A 24847-nucleotide genomic window follows, 5' to 3' on the forward strand; every position below is an offset into this window, starting at 1 on the left:
TCCCCAACTTGAAGAAATTTGTTTCTGGCTCACTTTGCGTCAAATAAAGAAGTTGAGAGGGCAGTAGATGGATATTTTCACAGCCTTCCAGACTCTCACTTCCGGGAAAGAATACTGATGTTGCCGAAATGCTCGACCAAGTGTGTTGAAGTCAAGGGAGATAATGTGGAAATATAATATAATTTTTTAACAGATAATTGTAGTCTTTCATTGCCAGGCCGAGAACCTTTCACCTTACCTTCATACAAACATGCCCAAATGCTGTATTGACTACCTTCCTTAAGGCACCTATTCTTTGGCCTATCTAGTGCATGAGTGATCCCAAGAACTATTTTAAGGGATAACCTTATCGAAATCTTGATTCCAACTTTTCCCTAATCCATTTTTATTCAATGACTGGTGCCATGGAATTCTTAATGTTCCTCCCATATTAATTCAGGGTGGCCAGCAATTAGATGGTTTCCTATTCTCCCTCCTATGTTTTCAAGAACAAAAATGTTTTTCAAGGTTCAGTGCTTTATTTGTACAACCTCATATTCTCAATTTAATCCGACAACCCAAAGCTGCATGTTCAAATATTTCAGCATATTATCCTGCAACACAAAAATTTATAAGTAGATAATAAAATAATTTAAGTTTTAAAATTTGATGACTCACCCATATAAAAATATTTTAACTAAGAATTCCTTATTCAAATCAGTCATAAATAATCTAAAGAGAAAGCCTTTGTATTAGAATGTATGTGAAATTAACTTAGTTCCCTGAATTTTACATGACAAGATATGAAAGATTAATCCCAAACTATTTTTGACTGTTATTTCCAGAAAGATAAGAAAGGACAGATGTGCTTTAATAAAACTAGATACTAACAATTAAGAATCAACATCTGCTTTCATCTTTCTTACACCCTTACTTACCCTAAAATGTTTTGTGAATGACTCAGGGCAAAGTTTTGCTAAAAAGAGCAGAACGTCCACTGTTGCAATGAGCAGCTCAGGAAGCCAAGTATTTTCAAGGGCTGACTGCAGCTGTGCCATTAGATGCTGAAGAGAAATTTTTAAAATTTAGAAGTTTCATTAATATAACATGTTTGTAGGGCATGAAATATATTTTTCTGAGATCAAAAATATCAAGAGACTTACAACCTAATTATAGCAAGTACATCAAATAACCAGAAAAATGCAGTAATTCTTTATTAATATATTTGATAGTCTAGCGTTTAAGACAGGTTTTACATAGTCACAGACTGTAAACTCCAACATTTCTCAGTCACACCTAATAAGACCAAGTCTAACACCCCACATTACAATAAACTCTTCAATTCCACATTCAGCATATCCTTGCTAATTCAGACCCTCTTCATCTGGACCACGCTGAAACACGTAGTTCAAGTGGTTTCATATGGGCTCATCGGATGGCTATACAGTAGTTATTTGCCAAAAAATATATTCTGATTACAGTTTCTCTGGATATGAATTTTTTTAAATTTTGTATATTATGAAATACCCATGATCTTAAGAAGAAAATAATTCACTTGTTTGCCAAAATGATACATAGATTGATTGAAGTTTATTGGTTCCTAAAAGACAAGCTTGAGACATGTATGGAAGATGCCACATTGCTTACAAATATTCCAGGGAGACAGTTCTTAGCAAACATAGTTGAGCTATGAGTACTTATCCTCCAATTATTATAACCTCTGGTGCTGTTCCTATGTACATCAGAATTGGTTATCAACTTGAACATGGCTTTGTTTTGCAAAACAATAATAATAGCATGTAAAAGATACAAACAGGGAATTGTTAAAAAGAAGCTTACATTTTTTTGAAGCAAGGTCTACAACTACATGCCCTTGAAACTTTACCTAGGATTCTCAATGCCCATTTTTGCAGCCTAAAGAGGTGCATGGAATAATATGAGTGTCCCCACATGACAATTCCATCTTTCAGGCAACTACGAAGGAATGCATGATAAACAAAGAGAGCTGTACCATCGTCAACCTGAGTCACAATTTACCTCAGGAGGTAACAACATGAGGCACCTTTAGAGCTGATTATATCAATATGAGTTTTGCAGGATAGTCTCATGGATATGCATCCTCAAGAATTGACAGAGAAACCACAAATTTGTTAAAAATATATGTTCCCTAAAAGGATGCCTAAAAGAACCATTATATAGATTGTTTAACTCCCAGTTAATAATTCCATAATAAAATAAAATAATTAATTGGAATGAAACTCATTTCAAATTCATTGTAAGGAGTTTAGAACTACACAATTTTGAATGCAATTATAAAAAGCCCAAAAATCTTAGAATAAATCTAGACCAAAACAAAGCACAAGTGAAAAGAAGAGAATCAATTTAGTCCTAAATATACTATTTCCGTTTGACTGGCAGAGATGCAAACAAATGGGCATCTTGAAACATTTCCTAAGATAAACTGAAGATATAACATAAAATAATTTAGTCACTTTAGTTCTTAGTTGCTGCCCTGACAAAATATTAGCTGAACAATAAGAAATTTTTGCATAGTACCCTTTTCTACCAGTATATTACATGCATGAAAAAACCCAATGAATATGTAAAATTAGTACCAGATCTTTGATGTATTATTTCATCATTAATTAAAAAAAATACGTGAAGTACAATATAACAGGGTTATTCATGTGCTTACAGAAGATAGGTCCTTGAGCTTCACTAAAGATCCATCTCCTTTGTGTTCACCATCTCCACCAGAACGTGCATCAACTTTCAATGTTTCCAAAAGGGCTACCATCAGCAGGCGACGTACTTCTTCACCTCTCTCCGTATTATATTTGTTGAACAGCCACTCAGAAAATCTGAGGGTTCATGAAATGGTCAATTTGAAAACATTCATGTGAAGAGCCATTGGTAAGAGATCATTATCATCAAAATAGACACTATTTCATTGACTTAAAAATAAATTATTACCAAATCACCTTTTTCATTTCATGATAAAATTATATGTTCTTTTATGGCAGGTACTAAGACCTAACACCCATATTTCCCCGTAACAGCCTACGGCATAATATGAAGATGTATCTACCCCTTGAAAATGTACATTTGAAACATCAAACATTTAGTTCAAGTCAGTGATGAATTTTTATTGCCCTCTCCATGTAATCCATTTGGTTTAAATATTTTACTATTACATATTCTTCTGGTTAATGTAGGTTTTTGATGGACACAACTGCCAAATATATATCCTGTCTCTCCTAATAAAATACAACCCAACATCCTACTCTACAGCAAGCCCCTCTAAACCTCTGTATACTTCCTCCATTCCATCCAACATTCCTATCCTAATCCTGCCTCTTCCTCCCTAGCATAACATTCTCCTCTCCAACACAGTCTTCAACAGCCCACTGCCAATCAATATGCTTTTCATCCATCTTTCCTGTCTCCTTATGATTTCTCCTTACAATCCTCTTCTCCCCCACCATACCTTGCCCCTCCTCATTTGTTTTCATTTCTGCCCACTTTAACTTTACCATCCTTCTCCACACTCACATTTCAATAGCTTCCAATCTAAGCCTACCAATAACCATGTTTCCGCACCATACACAACCACACTCCATATCTAAGTTTTAACAAGTGTTTTCTTAACATCCTTACTTAAATTAACCTTAAATTTTTCTTTTCTAACCATAACTTTTCTTAACATCCATACTTGAAATATTTATTTAAAATAAAATAATATCATGCTGGTAATGACCCACAAAGTGTGGTTAAGAGGGGATGCCTATGTACACGTATTTAAAATATTAGAACTCTTGACTGGTGCAGATGTAACTGATGAAGAACAATCATATAGAATTAACTGGTGCCATCTTATAAGATACACCACCACCAATTCTTAACAATAAGCTCCGATAGATAAAAGTCCTCCAACCATTCTAATGTGTTCTAATAATATAATCTCTTAGAATACAATTACGTAGCCTTCTATAGCACTATGCAATTTTGATATTTTGAATGGGAATTCATGGGCTTCATACTTTTCTAAAAATTCTAGAGCTGTGGTACAATAAGAACTGTGATTTTAGCAAATACAATGAAATGAATACACTTCAGATGCCAAGGAAGGCACATTTTAATTATTCACCCAAACTCCACCATCTGTAATCACCGCAGGTACAGAGATTACAGATCCTGCTTACAGAAATATTTTAGTCATAAAAAACTTATCAAAGAAGTTAAAATTATAGAAAAACCAATGGGAATTGCTAAAAAAATACATATTTATGAAGTAAACCAAGATTGAGAAAACAATTTTTACACAACATTTTTTTAACTTAAGTATTGAATCAGTTTCACCAACTGAATTGCTGCATTATTTACCAAAACTGAAGAAGATACCTCTCTACATACCTTCTAAAATCACTGTCAAGGGCATAACCAAGTCTACCAAGGCAGCGAGCAGCCTGAATTTTGGCATCTGAGCCAGGACCTCGACGTAATACTTCAGTAAGTGAATCTGCAATAAGATCCACTGAGCGGCGAATGTAGCGACCATTTTCTGAATTTTGAAATGCCTCCTATTAAAATACAAAAAGATATAGGTTCGTATTAATGACACGCCAATCACCTAGATGAACAATTAAGTGGCATGAAAAAATTCTGCCATTATAGTATCATTTTACCACATAACTAAAAGATATTGTAGGAATTATATTCATCAAGCAGAGAAAACAAAATATCAGATGAGAAAAAAAGAGAGTAGTAATCTTTCTGGATGGCATGAAAGCAAGCAGGAAGTATAGAGACCTGAAGGAAGTTATACAGGGCAAACAAGAAGTTCACAAACTATGTAATAGTGGTCATGGATCATCCAAAAGCTACCTTGATAAGGATATCTAAGTAGTGGAAGATTATTATCCCCTATTTTATTCAACTGGCTTGAGATGGTATCCCAAAATAGGCATAATTTGGACATATTTGACCACTGGAGTCATTGATTTTATTGTCTTATAAAACTCTCTAGATTCATTTATCACAGTTCCCTTCAGGGAATGGAACTCCATTGCCTAACCGAAATGTAATTTCAATTTTCAAGTGATTACTTAAGCATATAATATTTTACCACAAATTACTATTCATATTATCCAGAAAATGTCATTTTAATCTATGAAGAGTTTTACAGGGCAAAATTGGGCATCGACTCCAGCACCCATCCTGGTATTGCAAAAGCAAAATAGAAAAGGGTGTGGCAGCTGTGAGAAGTGTGAGGATGACATTCATTCAAGGCTGTACACATTGAGCTAGAATTTCTTATTTTGGCTGGCTTTGACCCAAAAAACATAAATATTAACGGATGTTTAGCCCAAAGATGACCAGATGGAAATAAGAATGATAAAATTTGCTGAATGACAATTTCCCTTGTTATCAGTAGGCCAGTAGATCATTCTAGGAGATTATAAATAGGATGAATGAAGAAAATTAAATATCTGTGCATTGAGTGAGTGCAGTATTTTGGCAAATAGCTCGATCTCAATAGAAATAATGTATACTTCAGTGATAGAGCCACCAAACTCATGATTATTTTCCAACAGATAGATAAAACATATGACAATAAAGAGGGATACTGATAGGCCTCAGTACACAATGTAACAACAATCAGAGAGTTAATTCTTCCTGACTCGTGAAATATGGACATATAATGGGGCCAGCTTTCTAGACTAATCCAATTATTATATCTGCCCACTTTTACATATTTACATTTTTAAATTGCAAGAGCAAAGAGATAAGACCTGTCAAGTAGCCTCTCCAATGGCATGAAGAAATTGAGAATGTATAGAAATGTATTTAATGTTTTCTCTGCATGTGACTATTTTTATTCAAGATCCTGCTCTTAGTTCATTAATGCCACCTAAGATTACATACTCAAGTGTCTTGACAATGAAAGTGAACACATGAAGTTGAAACCCAATAATATTTTAAATTTAAATAAAAGCACATCAAAAAAAGTCCTTACTCTGACATCACTACCAACGACTGTAGTCAGTTCATTTCTGTTAATAATCCTAAATTATTAACAAACAAAAGAAATTTATCTTTAGCCAGGTAAGAATGAAAAGCAATACATGAAGGTTTGATCTTTTAATATGAATAATAATGATTTTTATGGTCAAATGATGAAGTTAATGATTTTCCAGCACAAAAGAGTAATATTGTCAACATATGCACAGAAGTAGTTTTTATGGAAGGCGACCGACAGCTATGGTTTTTAGCGCCATTAGGGATGGATGGGAATGGAAGGGTGGAGAGAAACCTGGTATCGGCATTTGCCTACTCTTGTCGAAAGGTGCCAAGGGGTCTGCAGTTTAGCGTCCCATCAGACGGAAGTCGTACTCACTCAAAGTGTTCTCCACAAGTAGGGATCGGGATACCACTGAAAAATATTTTGTTTCCAGGATTTGAACCTGGACCCTCTAGGCAGGAAGCCTGTATGTTAGCTACTGTACCATCCTGATCCCCCAGATGTCCATAATTACTTCCTTATGGTTCACCAGCCAAATTTATTTCAATCTTACCCAAACACTCCCGGTAAGCATAATATGCTTTCCAAAAATGCTATAGATGTTTGTCCCTATGAACAATTCCCAATATCAAGGGTCTTTAACCAACATTACATTTAAAGTGACTTTATTACCATCCCTCAATCCTATTATTTTAGGTTTAGAAAGGGGAGAAGGGTACAGGATTTTTTATTCATTGATGAGAACATTCGCAGAAAGGATATCCTGAATATAATCTGGATAGCTTTCTGCTCCTCATGAATATTGAGAAGGCATTCAACCAAGTAGAGTGCTTATAAATAAGAAAATATTGAAGAAATATGGAAGTGGACAGGAGGGACTTTCCATAATTAGAAACTTATAAATGATTTAAATGTCACAGTTAAGGGTGACATTGGGAGAATCAGGATGGCAGTTACAGTGAGGTGAGTGAGACAGAATTGCTTGTTATTTTCTGTACTTTTCAACATATATTCTAAGAATAAGTTAAGGGTAGCATAGGAGGGGTTTGAGCTGAGGATTAAAGAGGGCAGTTATATGATTAAGACAGGTTTTCAGGTGCAGTGAGTCAATCAGCCAAGGTATTTCAGTTATTATGGAATACATTACAGTAACAATGCAAATGGTAAGGGAGGCAGATTTACCACAAGAAAACAAAAGTAATGAGATTTCAAAGAAGTAAGAAACATAAGTCAAGCACTACACTGAGAAATAATAAACTAGAACAGGTGGAAAATTCATATATTTGAGCACTTTCTTAGAGAAAATGGGCATAGTAGTGCAGGTTTAATGAGAACCATTACATTGGCAGAAGAAGCATTTACAAGGAGAGAATCAATGACAGAAAATCTAAACAAAAATGTGAAGATTATTACATACTTCCATGCAAAGTGAAGCACCGTACGCATTTGAATGGATGTTTTCTGAACAATTCCAAATATGGTCTCAATTATACAAAAAATAATTAAACTTCGGTTTCTCATTACATTACTGTCAAAACATCTAATGACACCAAGTTTCTTTCACGTTGACCTACATGCATGCTATAATCACTAATTAATATAAAATTGCTTCTTACATGAGAAACTGATGTAGATTTAAAATAGTAGTGGCCTTAAATCAAATTTCCCGGAGGTATACTTGATTTCACATTAACCCTTGTCACCTCACTCTAACAATTTTTTTACCTAATTTCATCATTAACTTCCATACTTTTTAAAATTACAGTATGATATTCTATGCTCACAAAATGTCAATACAGTTTCTCAATTGTACCATGATAGCTTCACCATATTTTTCTTAACATGGGACATTTAGTAGTAGTAGTTTTTAGGTGAGGTAATTTGCACCATTAAGGATGGATAGGAAACAATGAGGGGTTAGGAGATACCCTGGGATTATTTTTAAATCACAAAATGGTGTTTGTGGCGGAATTATTTCTTTATGACTATCATACTGATGATGACAGTTTTCATTTGGACTTCTGGTAATTCATCCTTTAGTTTCTGCTATTCCATTTACATTATCGCTAAGCATTGACACATAAATTATGTTTTCTTTAATTTTTAATGGTTTTCATTTTTGTAATTTCTACATCTGGGAATTTAAAATATATATCCATGGCCACTTTTACTTTGCAAGGATTTTGTGTTGACAACCATGCAAACCTTGCCTGTGACACTTGCTAATGGGAACTGAGAGTAGCAGCAGAGTAGACAAACAGGAACAAACCTGTTAGATTAGGGACATGGGATGCTAAGAGTACTGGGAAAGGGTAATTATAAAATATGAAGTGGGAGATGGAGAGAGGAAACATATTTGAGTGCTGAAGGTTAGACAGAAGGACATCAAGGATTATTGGAGTGATAATTATGAAGTAACATATTGTGGAAGGGAAAAGAGCCAGCAAGGGGTGGCAGTAATGTCCAACATAAAGGTAGGAAGAAGGATTGCAAACAAAAAATTTGACTGATACAACATTATTAGCAGAATTAAAAGTCAAATCATTGGACTTAGTCATCATTCAGGTCTACATGCCAACTAGAAATGCTAAGGAAGAAGAAACTGTGTATTCAATCAATTTGATATTTATTCAGTTTTGCATGCTAAAAGTAACCATTGGCAGGAATAAATACAGTATACAATCAATTAGAAGAAATAATTTAGAGTGCCCCTGGAAAGAAACTATATTTATGATGTCTTGTAATGTGGTGGTAGGGAAAGGGAGAGACAAACAGTGAGGCAGGGTGCTGCAGTTTTGGAACAAGTAATACTGATGTGAGAAGGTAATAGTGCACTGCATACTACAGGGTTTAATCATAACAAGCACCTGATATAAACACCAGAGTAGATGTAAATAAACACGGAGAATACCCATAGATTTAGAGAGATACATTAGATTATATAATGGTTAGCCACATTTAAGGAAAGTGTAATAAATTCAAATGATTTCCCAGAAGCAGATGGTGATTCTAGTCATAATTTAGTAATACTGAAGTGTAACGTCAGTATCAAGAGGATATAAAATAAGGATGACAGTCAAGGAAATGAATTCTAGAAACATTAACTGGAATGAAAACAAAGTAGTACCAGGCAGTAGAAAAAATTCAGTGCAGGCAGGGAGACTGGTAGAGTAGAAGCAAAATCGTAACATAGCCAGAAAGGGATATTAAGAGTCGCAACAAAACTATAGGAACAGTTAATAAGAAAAGGACAAGGAAACCTTTGACTGCTTACAAAATGATTAGGAAAACAGACAAGATAGGTGAATGAATGTAAATGGAGAATGCAAATAGAGAATTAGGTAGAAGAAAAAACCAGGAGATAATAACTTGAGGCAGGAAACGAATATGGAAAAAAAAGCATGGCAGAGGACAGTGCGAGGACATGGATGGACACAGATTACAAAGGAAGGATGATGGGTGCACTGTACAGAGAATTGAAAGATCGATCAAGAAGAAAGAAGGGAAACTCTGTGACCATTATAAATACTGCAGGAAAATTACTAATTCAGGAAAGTTTCAAAAAAGAGAGAAATAATGCATGGAGGATCTATCCGTAAAGATATTAGGCCATTAAGCTCATACAGACAAAGAGAACATGGCTTAAATGAGGTTAGGTTAAGACCAGGCATACTTAATTGTAAAATAGAAAGGGCATTAAAGGAATTGAAATCAGGAAAGGTCATGGCGATATATAATATCCCCACAGAAATATTTTAGGTTTTAGGAAAATGTTGAAGAAAGTTTATGAGTTTATTCACAGCATTCATGAGGGAGGAAATTGTTCGGAAGCTTTTGACAGATCAGTGTTAGTTCCCACCCCAAAAAAGGGAAAGGCGGTCATGCATGAGGATTGATTTCACACATACCAAAAGTGATACTCAGGATCATGAATAAAAGGATGGAGAGGAGGGCTAATGATTACTAGGGGGATGACCTGTTTGTTCACGAAGGACAGAAATACAAATGATAGCACTAATGGAAAGGAACATTAAGAGTGCAATCAGGATGTATTCTTTGTTTTGCATACTCCAAGAAGGCATTTAATAAAGTAAATTGGATAGAATTAATGAATGTATAACAGAATATTAAAGGGAAGGGCAATACATGTGTCAAAGTATTCAGGTCCATGCGGCAGATGAAGATTCATCATGAGCAGTGTCAGAAAAAGGATTAAGACAGGAATGTCCATTTACCCCCATACTTTTCGACTTTAATGTAGGAAAATGATAAAAAAAACCTGCATGGCAGGAACAGGAGGTGGGAATGAAAGTCTGGGGAGAAATTATGATATCAGTTGTTTGAGGATGATCAAGCTTGATTTACCAGCAAGCCGAGGGGCTTCAGTCACCACTTAGCACAAGATCAAATACATGTGATAGGTATTGAATGAGAATCAATGTATGCAAAACAAAGGTTAGGATATTTTTGAGGAAGAGAAAAGCTAATTTAAGTTATGAAATAGCACAACAAAAACAAGAGAATGTGGAGCAATTTACCTTTTTGCCAGTGTTTCATAAGAAGATGGACAAAGTTGTAGGGACGTAAGAAAATATGCACTAGGTAAAGAAGTTTTGACAAGGAGGAGGGGAATGACAGCAGGGTTGTTAAGCTATGAGTTTAAGAGAAGACTAGTAAAATTTTGGTGAAGAGTGCAGGTTTGTAAAGCCAAGAAACTTGGTCTTTGAAGGAAGTAAGATTCTACAAAAATCCATGGATTGGCGGCTTATGATATGTAGATGAGGAGAATGTTGAAGAAGATAAAATGGCTGGATAGGAAATTAAACGAATATGTACTATGCATGGTGAAAAGAGAGATCATTGATGGGATATATCCAATTTAAACTAATTAAATAATGCTAACTAATGCTAATGAAAACTAGCATTATGGCCCAACCATGTTAATATACTAATGACAGTCACCAGGAGAAGTGACCAATTTCATGGAATTAAATTTTCTCACTTTTATTTGTCAAAGTTACAACTTCTCTTTCTCCCATTATTTTCTTCATATTTTTAGAATTGTCCTTTCAACTTACCTGCAGCTGTTTAGTGATGCATATACATTTTTCTGGGTCATCTTCCCTTTGTAGCCTACGGAGCAATTTGGAAATCCTAGCATCCTCGGGAAGCATAAAGAAGCAATCTGATAAGGAAAAACTGAATTAATTACCAGAAAGTACTCATTTAGGCAAGCCTAAGACAAATCTCATTACAAAAACAAGTCACACCCTGACGAGTAAATACCAAATTACAGAACTTAAAATTAATAGGCTTATCATTGTGGTGATTTTAGAATGACAGTCAAACTAACTTTGGATAGCAATATCGGATTAAAACGTACGGTATTACATATCATCATGTGAAAATCTTTACCTGCTCTGCCTTTATTTCCTTCGATTTCATTGACGTTTTTTGACAAATTCGACGATCCCGCAGATAAGACGTCACTTGAGCTGCTTTTACTCAACGATTCTTGAAATTTACCACGAGGTATGATACCACCCACTCCTCCGGGTTCAACCTCTCTTTCCGCAGCTTTTCGTGACATGCCTCCAGGGCCGCGGCCTCTAACATTTGTGGAGGATCCACTAATGCTATTTCCACCGCCTGCTCGTCTTTCAGCCAGACTACCTCCTCTTGCCATTCTAAAGTCATCGCGTGATCTACCCCTAGACCGGCCGAGGGATTTACTATCCCTCTGACACACCACAATAGTAGGAAAAGAAGAGGAATTGTTGTGACTAGAGCTTCTAATAAAACTAGGACTATCTACGGACCTTTTCTTCTCTTCAGAATAGAAAACTTTTGATTTGAATTCCGATTCGTTTCCTACCCCCTCTTTTGCCGCCGCGTCTTCAGAGTCTCTATAGCTCTTAGAAGGCTTCAGCTTATTTCCACAGCTATTAGTTTGCATTACCTTTCGTCCTTTACATTACGTGAGGTGTATAACTACTTTAAAAGTGCACAATTTTTAGTGCAATGCAACGACTCATATGAAATAAACAATTACGCCTCTAATAAGATCATGCAACCTACTATCTTCCCTCAATGATTAATTTCTTCTCTTATGCATAGAGGCGCTTTCACATATAAATAGATGAGCATCGTCGCCGCATCTGCCATATTCTTGAAAGCGCCGATTACAAACTGCTAACTAATTGAGCAATATTATAAAACCACATAAAATGTGCGACTTTCAATTTATTCAGTCAGTTAAATATGGTTAATTCCATATTTATATAATAAAAATATAAATTTACTGATGATTTCATTGAAAAAATGGGCAAATGGTCATCGTTAAATTCTGCCGAGGTGAGATATATGGTTTCGGTGGTTATTTGAGTGATGACGGGGGTTTATGAAATACCCTTGTTCACATTTTGCGATGGATTAATAATTAATTAGAGTATATATTTCATACATTGATAAATAAACCCATAATTATAATATATATATTCCGTGATTAAGAGGAGTTTCGGATATTTGGTATTATTGTCAAGAATATAAATTTATATCCAATGTGACGGGTCTTAAAAACCTACTTAGTACACCTTTTATTGTGTATTAATGCCTATTACAAGCACTGATTCGCGTCGGTGCACCTATAATTCATTTACTTTCCCCACTTGCACAAAATTAGTTTCATCAAGTCTGCGACCTATGAGTCATCACATCAAATTTTATTGGACGGCTTACTTATAGGAAAAAAATCAAGCAAAATAGTATTTATTTTTATCAAAAGTAATATTACTTTATCGCCAAAGCACTTTCACTCGAATCGACAAACCTTAGTGTATTAGCGTAGATGCGCATTCGGAAAGAGTAAACTAGGGATAAAGGTCCTTTGTTACGGGAAGGTCATTCGCGAGAACCTTTCCTATGACAGGGCATTTTTTGTGTACAGTCCTCCTTTGCGATAATTTAGGGAGACCTTTTGTTTTCAACTCAGCTAGAATATGGCCGCCATTGTACCACGGTGGCTCGTAACATTGGTTCACCGCTCCTGGTAGTGATCTCAGCTGGTCAGTCTGGTACCAACAGGGTTATTCCGAAATCCGTATTGCTTAGTAAATTGACCTTTCATTTGGACTAGGGACGATAGTATTGCCTTTTGCATTCCCTAGTTAATGACGAGCCTTACATTTGGCTTCGGGAAATCTTATGGCCTCTAGCATTTCCGATTTGTTGTGGGTTGTAACTTTAGACCTGACAAGTAAATTTGGTCCGGAGGCTGTAAAATGTACGGCCTTCAGTAAAGCGGTCAAAAGTTCGCCCGGGAAAAATAAGCAAGTCGCAAGAGCTTAGGAAAATACAACTTGGCTTTATTCTTCATATTTATGATAGCGAGAGGTTTACTTTGGAGCGAATAACGTTGAGAAACGCTAACAATCTTTGAACTGGATTATCATGTTTTTTGTGGTTTTATCGAGTGTCCAAATCTGTATCTTTACCTATTCAAAGCTTTGGAGATGACCCTTAACAGAAAACTCTTGAGTCTTGAAGTCTCAAAGCAATTATTTATCATTTCGCCCTTCCGATGTCTTATTTTTTATCCCTTAGAAAACTTTCCTTAAAAGTAAGCTTTAAATGACGTCGGTTTTTTATCGATCATTATTCAATTACTTAAAACACCCCGCACTGTAATTAACTATCCATATCCAAATAACACTAAAGGTTTCTTCATATAGTCGCCTCCAGAAAAGTGAAATAGAAATACCTCAATCAATTTAATCAACTTTTTTTGGTCCAAGGATTTGTTGCACGAATATATGACACATGTTGTATTTTGCACAAATATCATAAATATAAGGTATTAATATATTATAATACAATTAATAATACAATACATAATTATATGCATGTATATATAGATATTTATTTTTATATATATACAAATATAGGACACATGTATGTTGCACAAAGATGCGAGTAGGACAATCGAGTGATCCTTCTCACTCACCTACTTTATTCACTCTTGAGGAGCCTCCGAATTCATGTGATGTTTCCATAGTAATTAGTGGAGGCGACCGACCGCAAGAATTCATTTGCGCATTTATGATAAGTTGGATAATTTACGAGCGGAGGAAGGACGGATTGAAACCCAACGTCGGCATTAATACCATCCGGAGGGTTTAGTGTAGCACTTGAAGTGGTTTCCATGCGGTATTCAAATAGCGAAAAGGTAGAGATATTTACCACAATCGGGATAAGAAGCCGTCTTTCTGGCGTTGAAGACTAATTAACAGCCGCCGTGTTGCTGTACTGTCGGGCGTTCCACTACCTGAGCACCATTCTCCATCTTTCCTATCCATATCCGCATCTTCTGCCCTTTAACCTCAGTTCAGAATACCTGCTTATCCTATCTACATTTACATATGTAATATAGAGCGATGTCTTCGCAGGAACGCGCCACTGCAAGACGATGTTTCATGACAATAGCATTTTTTAGTAGTAGATGCTCCACTTGCACGCTTTTGATCAAGAAAATGACGACTTTTTCATCATGAAATTCACATCCAATCACGTAATTCTTTTGGCAGAACAGCTAAAAACTAAATTCGGTAAATTTCTGTAGTAAAAAATCCAAAATGCTCCACCAGGGAAGGAGAATCCTCCATCCATAACCTTCCAACAAACTTGTGGAAACATGTTATCAAGGTTTTCCATGCAATGAAATCATCATATGTGATTTGGTTAAAATATTTTTCCCGAGAAAAAGCAAAATGTAACTTCTGTTGTATATTCACACAGCTCATTATAGTTATCATAACTCGAGTGGACCAAAAAACGGCGGAACATTATTACAGTTAATGAATAACCAGATATTACGTAATATGTTGTTTTGTTTTGTCATTAATAACTCCAAATGAGTAAAAGAGATCATTCCATCATCTTATATGAATGGGCGGAGTATTTTGAAAGGTCAGGGTTGACTGAAACCATGTATAGGCAGACTGCCAGGGCAACAGGCCAAATCAATATCTGAACGCCGTCGTGACGTACCATGTGCGATATGTTCTCGCAGCTGCATAACCGGGAGTCGGTCTCCTTTTTTTCTGCATGAGTAACAACGAGCCTATGCGTTGTCACAAGCATTCATCCCTACCATTCGATCCACCAATTTGGCATTGCATTATGTTCGATGTCAATGTCCTTTCTTTGGGAATAGTTTCGTCTTGAACACAGCTCTTGGCGAAATAACCTCAAAGTAAATAATTGGTTTTCAAATGTTGATGTGGATATAAAATTGATATACTCTAACAAATTTGTCATTTTTGTAAGCGGTGGCGTCTGGTGGAGCCTAAGCTGGGTGTTTTAGGGTTTGTATGATCTTCAGCTGTATCCTCTCGCTTCAAGCTTTTGGTATGTACCATAAAAGTATACTATATGCACAATATAGCAGTAATTTAAGAAATCCTGTATGTCCTAGAAAAAAATACTCAGGACCGGTGGGAGTGGTTTAGGTAAATCCTTACGATTCCGTTCAGTATTGACGAATCCAATGGTCCGTGAATCTAGGTTCCGAAATTATTTTGCGAATCTTTAATTGTATTCGGCTTAATTCCTAAATTTTCTATAACCCGAAACCTATATAAAGTAAAGTCACTGAGGGATACTACAAGCTTAAAATCTCTCGCTAGCTCGCCTTAGAAAAATAAAAACCGTATTCATCCAATGCTGAATTGAAGAGAACAATTCTATTCCTGCATTAGGTGAGACCAAGACGAGAAATAACAGGAAAATTTCTGGATAGACCTATGTAATGGGTCTTTATTTCATATTACAATTCGTGATCAAAGCAATATGAAACATGGCACGGCACGACAAATCGAGCTACTTGAAAATAAAGTGCGGTAAAATGTAAAAATTCAAGAATTACTCAAATGGCTGATCTAACATGATCAATCTGCCCTTACCACGCACTCCTGTGGAGGCTGTCAGTGGAGCGACGTGAATGCTTCTCGATGTAAATAATTCTGGGCTGACCTTATACGAGAAAAATTCCCATGACTCTCGTGTTGATAATGAGCTCGCGTTACGTATGTACCATTAGAAAGAAGAACATTAAGTTAGGTGGAAACTTTTTCAAAAATTGTGTTAATTTCTGTGTCCGCAGGTCATTTATTCATATTTAATTTTTTAAAGGTATTGCGAAAAGACGAATAGTAGACACTTCGCATCTAAAAACCCGAAATTTTCCTTCACATTTATTCTTACTTGCAACTGAATATATTGGTAAATACTACTGTGGCACTTTAAATCTCATTAAAATGTCTAAGATTACTCCTTAACAGAATACCCATGTTTAAGAGGGTATTCGATCATATGACCTTTGATAGCCAATCATTTTCTATTAAGCAACATACTTTTGATACGACAACCCTGCAGAGGGGTTTGAACCTTCCTGGACAAAAAGGAGCAGGGACTGATTCAAGATTTACGTAAAGAGATCGTAATACTAATTAAGTAAATGTAGTCAATTTAATTATTGTATCGTATATTTGAGTTGTATTTTCTGTCGATTGCCTTCGCTATTATCCTGACTTAAATATTAAATATTTATCACTTAAAAATTTATGCTTTAAAGCAATGGAAAAAGCATGGGAAGAGAGAATGGTTAAGCACCAGCAAAATACGGCAGTTTCAAATATATCATTTGGTCGACCGATATAAATTAGTCCTGGAAAATTTAAAGTAAAGTTTTGTCTCATTAACTTTCAAGTCTTTCGCTCTTCCTTCCTTTAAGGAGAGTACGCTCCATTTTTATACGCAATATCGTATCAGCAAATACTTTTCCGCAACTGGAACTTTTCCTTTTGTGCACGGTCAAGTTTGACCTGATTCCAAAGAATGTATCAAATTTATGATTTAAATTTTCTCATGCTCAATTTTAAGTTACTTAATTTTTCGGTTTATTTGAAATTGTTTAGTTCAATCACATTAAACGCATAGTTAAGTAATTTAATTTAATTTTTGATTTAACTGTCCACTGCTCACCCAGAGAAATAAAAAAATTCACTCGGTGGAGCCAATAATTTTCTAAATGAATAAAGCTGACTTTCAAACCAATATAAAGTGTCTATTGTGCATTTGAAATGGGGTAATCGTAACCGAAAGGTGTAAATTTTAAATTAAAGTAATAAAAGATATGCTTAATGTTTGGTATATAATAATTAATGTCTAGCAGATTTACAAAAAAATTTAACATGTGATTTTCACAAAATACTTAAAATGTATATTTATTGTTACTAACCATCGGTATAAATACTAATATATTCACTGATGACGAAAAAATGTTTTTAAGATTCTATGTTCTTCTTTCAAATTACCAATATAAATCATTCAAACTAATGCCATATCGTTAAATGGAACTGTTTTGGTACAAAAAATGTATACGAGGGAAAGGTGAAAAGTTCTCGGACTGAAACGGACCGAAAGTTCCAATCTGCAAAAATTAATGATTGCTGCCTGGGTGCCGATGTAATTAGTTCGAAAGCAAGTTACAACTTGTTCTCTCAAGTAGTTTGTTTGCATGAGTGTTGCGGTAGACGTCTTTCGAGTTTTCGTTTAAAATGGAAAAAACTTGGATTTTGTGCGGTGATACAATACTTAATTTTGAATGGATCCCTGAGGAAATTTATTCGAAGTTGTCAAAAGTGTACTGGGACTATGCTCCTTCAATATCTACCGTTAAAAATTGGGCAGCTGAATTAAAACATGGTGGTACATCCTTCGAAGAGGACCCATGTGAAGGACGGCCAAAAACCACAACCACACCGTATACCATCAAAAAGGTACACAATATCGTGTTTGGCGAAAGGCGAGTAAATGCGAGCAAGATAGCTAGACGTGGGGATATCGGAAGGAAGGGTGTGAAACCCTATCGTACTGGCTTGCCACACAGAGGGTCCAGGTTCAAATCCCGGCGATGTTGAATATTTTTCAGTGGTATCTCGATCCCTACTTGAGATGCTTTGTAGAGAAGCTGCGGACCTCTTCGCGCCTAATAGTCAATAATATCCTAATAGCCTAATAGTAAATAATAGGCTAATGCCAACGCCGGGTTTCTCTCCACCCTTCATCCTTTCCTGACCATTCTGATTTAGCATCCTCAAACTTCAATCTGTTCCCCAACTTGAAGAAATTTGTTTCTGGGAAGCGCTTCGAGTCCAATAAAGAAGTTGAGAGGGCCGTAAATGGATATTTTCACAGCCTTCCAGCCTCTCACTTCGGGGAAGTAATACTGATGCTGCAGAAATGCTCGACCAAGTGTGTTGAAGTCAAGGGAGATTATATAGAAAAATAAAATATTTTTTTTAACAGAAAATCGCAATCTTTCATTGTTATCCCGAGAACTTTTAACCCTACACTTTTATATCATCAAAAAGGTGCTGTATTTACCTTTACTTAACTTTGACTGAGTTCCAGAACATGAAGAATACTAGTTAAGTCTCATAGAACATAAAAAATAACATGATGTCTGTAGTAACCGAGTGTTTGATTTCCCACCTATCATTCAGTTTCTTGCGCAAATCAAGCTCATTTATTTCGTACTTTTTTTGTTTTTGCGAGGTTTTAATTTTGTTCAGGCGGTGGGTTGAAGTAACATGGCAACATATAGCAGTCACGATGATTATGAAGGTGGAGCTCGCCAGAAACCCTGTCGGTCATGTATGGACTTCAAGTCATGGTCGAAGCTGCAGAGAGAATCCATGCATACGAACACCGAAGGAAAGGCTTCGGTTAGTCTAATATTTTCGAATGCCTTATCTGTAACTTACTGATTGCATCATTCAAGATTTGTTTTATCCGTATCGTGGACTCTAAATGTTTATTCCTGTGTTATATTAGGAGCTGCCTAAAACACGGGACACGAAAGGACACGGATGCCCTCTTGATAAAGATGAACTCGGTACGTAACAACATTATCGTTGAAAGCTTCAAATTATGATAACCTTTATGAAGTTTGTAAAAGTGAAATCATAAGACTTCATATTCATGCATATGTCGCACGATCCTTGTTTAAATTTTCAGTAAAGCCGTCAATCTTTATTGTTATTCAAATTCGAACTGCTCAGTTAAAATGCAATCGTGTGAAAATGAGGTATAACCATCTTCACTCCCTTACGCTGTATGTGTGTACCCTTTCGTCCGTGTAAATTTTTTACGTAAATCGGTACGATGAAGATGGTTATGAAACATGAAACCTGTGTAAGGCATTTTAAGAGGACTAGGATTTGCTCATAATTTTATTGAAACGTATTAGTATTTTATGGTATTATGATTAATAATTCTGAGCAATATCATACCAGAAGTCAACCAACTTAAAGGAAATTTCCCAAGCCATTATTGTATCATGTCCGTGTTGTATAATATGTGTACCACTTATTGTCCGTACTCCAACTATTGTTGTTTATTTTTAGAAAAGTCCTTCGAAGTCTTTTTTTACATTATTTATCTATTTTACTGTTGGGTCAACTTCATTGCCAATTTGTAAAAAACTAACCAAATAAATCAAGAGAAATGAATTGTAGAAATAAGGCCACAACAACTGCCGTATATGTAGTCATTTATCACGTCCATAATGCGCTTGATGACAAACTTCGCATGTGCTTTGCTAATTGACTTGACCAAAGCATTCAGTATTTTTAACCAAAGTTTACTCTCCATAAAATTAAACAGAGTTGGTGTTAGATGGCCTCCTAAAGATGGGCTGTTATATTCATGACATAACTCTGCATGTTTTTAATAATTAAGATGGTGTAAAATATATATATCTCCCCCAAAAAGTGATTTATCAAGGTGTTCCCCTAATAAAGAGGTCAGCAAACCTGTTAGTCTTGCCATTCTGTGTACTGATGAAACTTCTATTGTAATTTCTTCCACCTCTATTCAGTAAATGGAAACTGTTGCATTGCAGTTACCCTGAAAATCAATTCTCGGACCATCTCTCTTAAAATCAATGTCGAAAAGTCACAAGTCATGAGATTTTCTCTCAAACACACACCCACAGTAGTGTTAAATATTCCTTCAAATGGAAAAACTTTGGCTCAGGCTGAGTCAGCAAAATTTCTTGACCTCAATTTAAATCCAACTTATTTGGGAATCTCATAAAGACATTCTTCTGAAGCAAATTAACTTCTGGTGTTCTCTTATTCATTTCACTGTTTCTGATAATTTTCTGCTCTCAATGTATTTGATAGTTCAGTGTGTTGCCTCTTCCACGTATTTATATTTTAAATGCAATTGTATTTTTGAAAAAGAATATAACAATGTTTTCCACTTATGTTGATGTACATGAGTACTGTACTCACAAAGTTGTTAACTCTCATATTTTGTTTGTACCTACTAGCTGTCCTTATCAAGGTAACATGTGTCTCATTTTGTACAACAAACTGCCAGCCAAAGTCAAAACTGCCATTTGTTTTACATCCTTAAAGTGTAAGCTGAAATCCCTTTAGCTGAAAAGAATGTTCTATAGCACCATTGAATACTTTTATTTTTGTCCTATGCTTAATGTTCAATTTTTCTTTTGTATTAACTGGTCTTTGGGCAAATAAATTATTATAAGCACATGTAGTCTAGGGTAGCATGGACCGAGCATAAGTATCAATATATTGATCCTTTCACGGCTATTTTAATATTATAAACATATTCTGCTGCAAAATGATTTAATTTTGGTAACATAGCACATTTTCCATTGTCTAAAGACACTGAATTGATTTAACTAAATTTCATGTAATCCTGCTCATTAAATTGATATTGTGGATTGATGATGATGATTTCAGAATTTTATTAATGTTTCATGAATATAAATACAATAATTTAATAGTAAGATAAGAAAAAAATTGATTGTAATGATTCTCTGTTGCTTGCTTTTTTGTTGAGAATCTTATACCTGCCCCTGTTGGGGTGGCTTGCAGGGTTATATATAGATGTATCTTATCTTTTCATTATACTTGCAACTGTAGGCTTCCGAGATAATATTAGAAACATTAAAAATCCAACGAACATAAGTGAATGAACCATGTAGGGGTGTGGTTGCCGAGTGGTTAGTCCTTTCAAATTCTGATGGGTTTTCAGCTTTGATTCCTTGTGACTTAGGACCCCCCCACTTTACCCAAGCTATGCGATTTGTAGGTACCTGGTTTTCTTTGGAAACAAACGACAGGTAGCAGAGGGTGGGAAAAGAATGGTCCCCCTACTATGATATATAAGTTTTACGTCATAGAGCTTGTATGAGGTGATCTCTAACCTAACTGATTAAACAAATCGTTGGGGCTATTGTGATAGTGTAGCTTTCATATAAGTTTTTGGTGTAGAATTGCATGGAAGGGAAAGAGAAATGGAGCTAGTAAAGAAAGATACCAAAGGGAGTATAGAAGAACGTCAAACATGGGTTTGGCAGAGGAATCAAACTGTTTTGCAAAGGATCCCCCCTAATGCTATGAAATAATAAACGAGTGATATTACTGAAAAATTTTGACGCAGGCAGTATTCAAATTGTAGTACTCAATCTTGCATAGTTCTGAAACCCATTCAAGGACTTCAACACTTGTCATGATGGAAGAGCTTGTTCAGAGTTGTACTGGTAGAGAAATGGTTATTGATCTTGGTAGGGCCACTCATTCCATCTACCTATAACCAAAGTAAAGCTGCATGTAATAATAAATGACATGTATAAATATCTACTAAAAACCTACTTCTGGTTTGTATTCACAAAACACTTTCACAATACAATTTGTATCCATTTGCCAAGCAATGCCAACTCAAGTACCAGTTCAGTTCTTATCATAAAATGCTGCATTACTGCCATTTTATGGTTATTATTACAAATTACAAGAAACTGCAGGAGATGCCGCCACAGTAACTTATAGCGTAGTCATCTGCTAATATGCATTTCAATGTAACAATTTCAAAGTGTAAAAATCATTCTTTGTAAGAATAAGAAAAAATCTCAGTTTTAGAGGATGCCTCGATAGCTTATCTGTCTAAAGCACTCGACCTTGCATCGAGGGATCCGGGTTCAAATCCCGGTTAAGGCGAATGATTTTTGCCTCTGAAATTGTTATTCTTACAGTTTGAGAAGAGGATGAGCTTGCAGAATCCACAGTTATGATACTAATTGGTTTCCCAGCAAGTTCAGTTTCCCTGGTGTACCATATTTTATATTGACCTGACACAACTTTCTGAGCAAATGCTTCCTCACACCAATGCCTTTCTTCAGCAAATGTACATGAGTATTATTATTTTTGTCAGCTTAATATCCAATGCTATGAAAAGAGTTTCAAAGCATTGGAAGTAAAGAATTTTCCATAATTCAACCATTGTGTCAACACCGCCAGCAAATCCTACTTCATTGAACTGATGAAAAAGCATGGAATGAAAATAACTTACTTGTATGTTTTCCCTGTTAAAATTATTCAAACAAGTAGAAACAACACAGGGAACCCTATTTTGTGAATCCAAAGCCTTAAGGGATTTTGACTACTACATAAATAACAGTGCTGCAGGCTTGCTTGAAGGAATTTCTGCCATTCAATAACCTATGTGAACCTTCAGATATTGGTACGGAGCCTGATTTAGTGGCTGTCTATGGTATAATCCATACTCCAGTTTTATGTACCTACTGGGTATACATAAAAGATTTCAAATTCATTAAAATGTATTGAATGCGTAATTTACTTGGAAAAATTGCTACTCCTAATCATTGAATAAATGAAAAACTCCAATAGCCGTAAACAGTTAACCTTTCAAAACAAGTACAAATGACATTAGTTGGCTAACGCCACAAGTCAAAGAATTCAAAGCAAATACTTTGACTTTGGCATTAGCCAACTAATCTCATTTGTACCTGGTTTTGAAAGGTAAACTGTCTACAGCAATTGGAGTTTTTCATTTATTCAATACTACTAGCCGTAAGAGCTCAATTCAATCAATACTCCTAATCATGCTTGCGTTTAACATTTACTCCCATTCCTGCATATCTTTCTATTTTTAAAAAGTTTCAATATTATTTATATTTTTGGCATAAAGAACGGAATAGATCATGCTTAGAATGTCAATTAAGGCTTGTTAAATATCTTGAAAACACCCTGGGTTGTCATAGAATAGCACATGCTCCAAGGAAATGGGGATTGATAAAATTGAATAATATTGATCTAATAATTAATCTGGTAAAAAAAGATGAGAACGTTATATATTTTAATTCAATATTATGTAACCAGTAGGCATTAGAAATGTCTTATAATATTTCATAACTGTTCTATTATGCTATAGGAAATGCAACGTGGGGTTTGCTCCATACCATTGCGGCAAAATATCCTGAAAAGCCGACCCAAAAGGAAAAGGAGGGAATGAAACAATTTGTAAATATCTTTTCTGAATATTACCCTTGTGAGCATTGTGCTGAAGACTTCAGGAAAGAGTAAGTTTACTTTACCTAATGCAGTTTAGACACAGTTAAGGAAGTCATGAGTGAACTAGAGGAATATGTAAAGGCTTCATTCTTCTTCTGGAAGTGATTTCAATGAATCATGAAATTCACTTATCTTGTCTTAGGTTTTTTTTGTAAATATCTATGCATGAACTTTTGAGAAAATATCATACACAGCCATTAGGAGTTGAATTTTTGTTATTACAATCTAATGGAGGCAAATTTGGGTAATCGTATATTGTCGGCATATCTTCATCACCAAACTATTTATGAATCTAATTATCCTGTTTCCTAAAACCTTGTATTTTAAATCTGATTATCTGGGCAAAATAAGTGCAGCTTCAATTTAGGGTGTTTTTGTCCACCATTTATAGCTATATAACACACAATTTTCTCTTTCTAGCTTAAAAGTGAGCCCACCAAGGACCAACTCTTATCAAGAATTCAGTCAGTGGCTATGTGAAATGCATAATCGTGTGAATCATAAGCTTGGGAAACCTAAGTTTGACTGCAAGTTAGTGGATGAAAGGTGGCGAGATGGATGGCGTGATGGCTCATGTGATTGATGATATGACATTATGCAACTGTTCTTGGGTCTCTCCGGCCAGTAATAGCAGTATTGTTTGTAGAATATTTTCCTTGAGATACACTAAATTATTTTGTTGAATATCATTGTATCTAATAACCAAAATAATATAATTGTTAGCGCTGTAATTTTTTTGCAGTAATTAACTATCTTAATAGTACACAACACCGTGGAATCAGAGTGAGTGTGTGATGAGGAGGGGAGAGGGTGGTTTACATGCAATCAAAAAATAGTACAATCCAATCTTTGTCAATTTACCAGTACTTCAAATTATAAGATGCCTGAATTTCAATTTGATTAAAGACTTTTTAAGAGATATTCTAGCCTAGTTTTTCCTTTTTTCAATCTATTTTTTATTGATATTATTGAACTTCCTTTAATTTACATGATATCTTTCTTAAGCCTCTATTCTATCACTTTTGCCAAATCACTGTCTCACAGTATCTTTTCAAAGCTACTTAGCATGAGCTCACTCATGCTAAGTAGCTGTTAACGACTCGACTTCCAATTGGAACTTATAAATGCAAACACAGTAATACATTGATGTATGTAATGCATTGTATAACATTTTGGTCATATACACCAAAATGTACTTGCCAGATGAAATGGTTGAAGTGTTGAGAGAAGGCCATGGTACATAAGGTAATTGTTTGCAGGTCATATTGTCAGAATACAATAAACCTAAAGATAAAAAAAAGTTAGGTAACACATATTCAACAGTTAGAATACTTGTTTGATTGTGTTACTACTTGAAATGCTCCTCCTGTCAATGTATGGATTT

At 35.3% G+C, this 24847-nt stretch overlaps 2 protein-coding genes across 2 annotated transcripts in view; one reads left to right on the forward strand and one right to left on the reverse strand.

The window, feature by feature from the left end:
• Positions 1–12081, reverse strand: part of nonC (serine/threonine-protein kinase Smg1) — a 122146-nt gene extending 110065 nt beyond the window's left edge. The window contains exons 1-5 of the mRNA XM_071594137.1: positions 11417–12081; positions 11080–11186; positions 4393–4559; positions 2675–2840; positions 918–1043 (exon numbers count right to left, since the gene is read on the reverse strand). Of these exons, the coding sequence (XP_071450238.1) occupies positions 918–1043; positions 2675–2840; positions 4393–4559; positions 11080–11186; positions 11417–11957 (1107 nt within the window). The 5' untranslated portion in view covers positions 11958–12081. The remainder of the gene's footprint in view (positions 1–917; positions 1044–2674; positions 2841–4392; positions 4560–11079; positions 11187–11416) is intronic.
• A 6561-nt stretch (positions 12082–18642) lies between these two features.
• Alr (Evr1_Alr domain-containing protein Alr) lies at positions 18643–24797 on the forward strand. The gene is made up of 4 exons (XM_071594162.1): positions 18643–18786; positions 18896–18956; positions 23324–23471; positions 23884–24797. Exons 1-4 carry the CDS (start codon positions 18652–18654, stop codon positions 24044–24046), a joined length of 507 nt encoding a protein of 168 aa, XP_071450263.1. The 5' UTR covers positions 18643–18651; the 3' UTR covers positions 24047–24797.
• The last annotated feature ends 50 nt before the right edge of the window (positions 24798–24847 follow it).

This window comes from Hetaerina americana, unplaced genomic scaffold, assembly GCF_022747635.1.
Source record: "Hetaerina americana unplaced genomic scaffold, ioHetAmer1.1.p SCAF_1, whole genome shotgun sequence".
NCBI lineage: Eukaryota > Metazoa > Arthropoda > Insecta > Odonata > Calopterygidae > Hetaerina > Hetaerina americana.

Coding starts and splice junctions, on each gene's coding strand:
- Alr (XM_071594162.1), top strand. CDS start 18,652: ATGGCAACATATAGCAGTCACGATGATTATGAAGGTGGAGCTCGCCAG. Junction 18,957..23,323: donor TCTTGATAAAGATGAACTCG/GTACGTAACAAC, acceptor ATTATGCTATAG/GAAATGCAACGTGGGGTTTG. Junction 23,472..23,883: donor GCTGAAGACTTCAGGAAAGA/GTAAGTTTACTT, acceptor TTCTCTTTCTAG/CTTAAAAGTGAGCCCACCAA.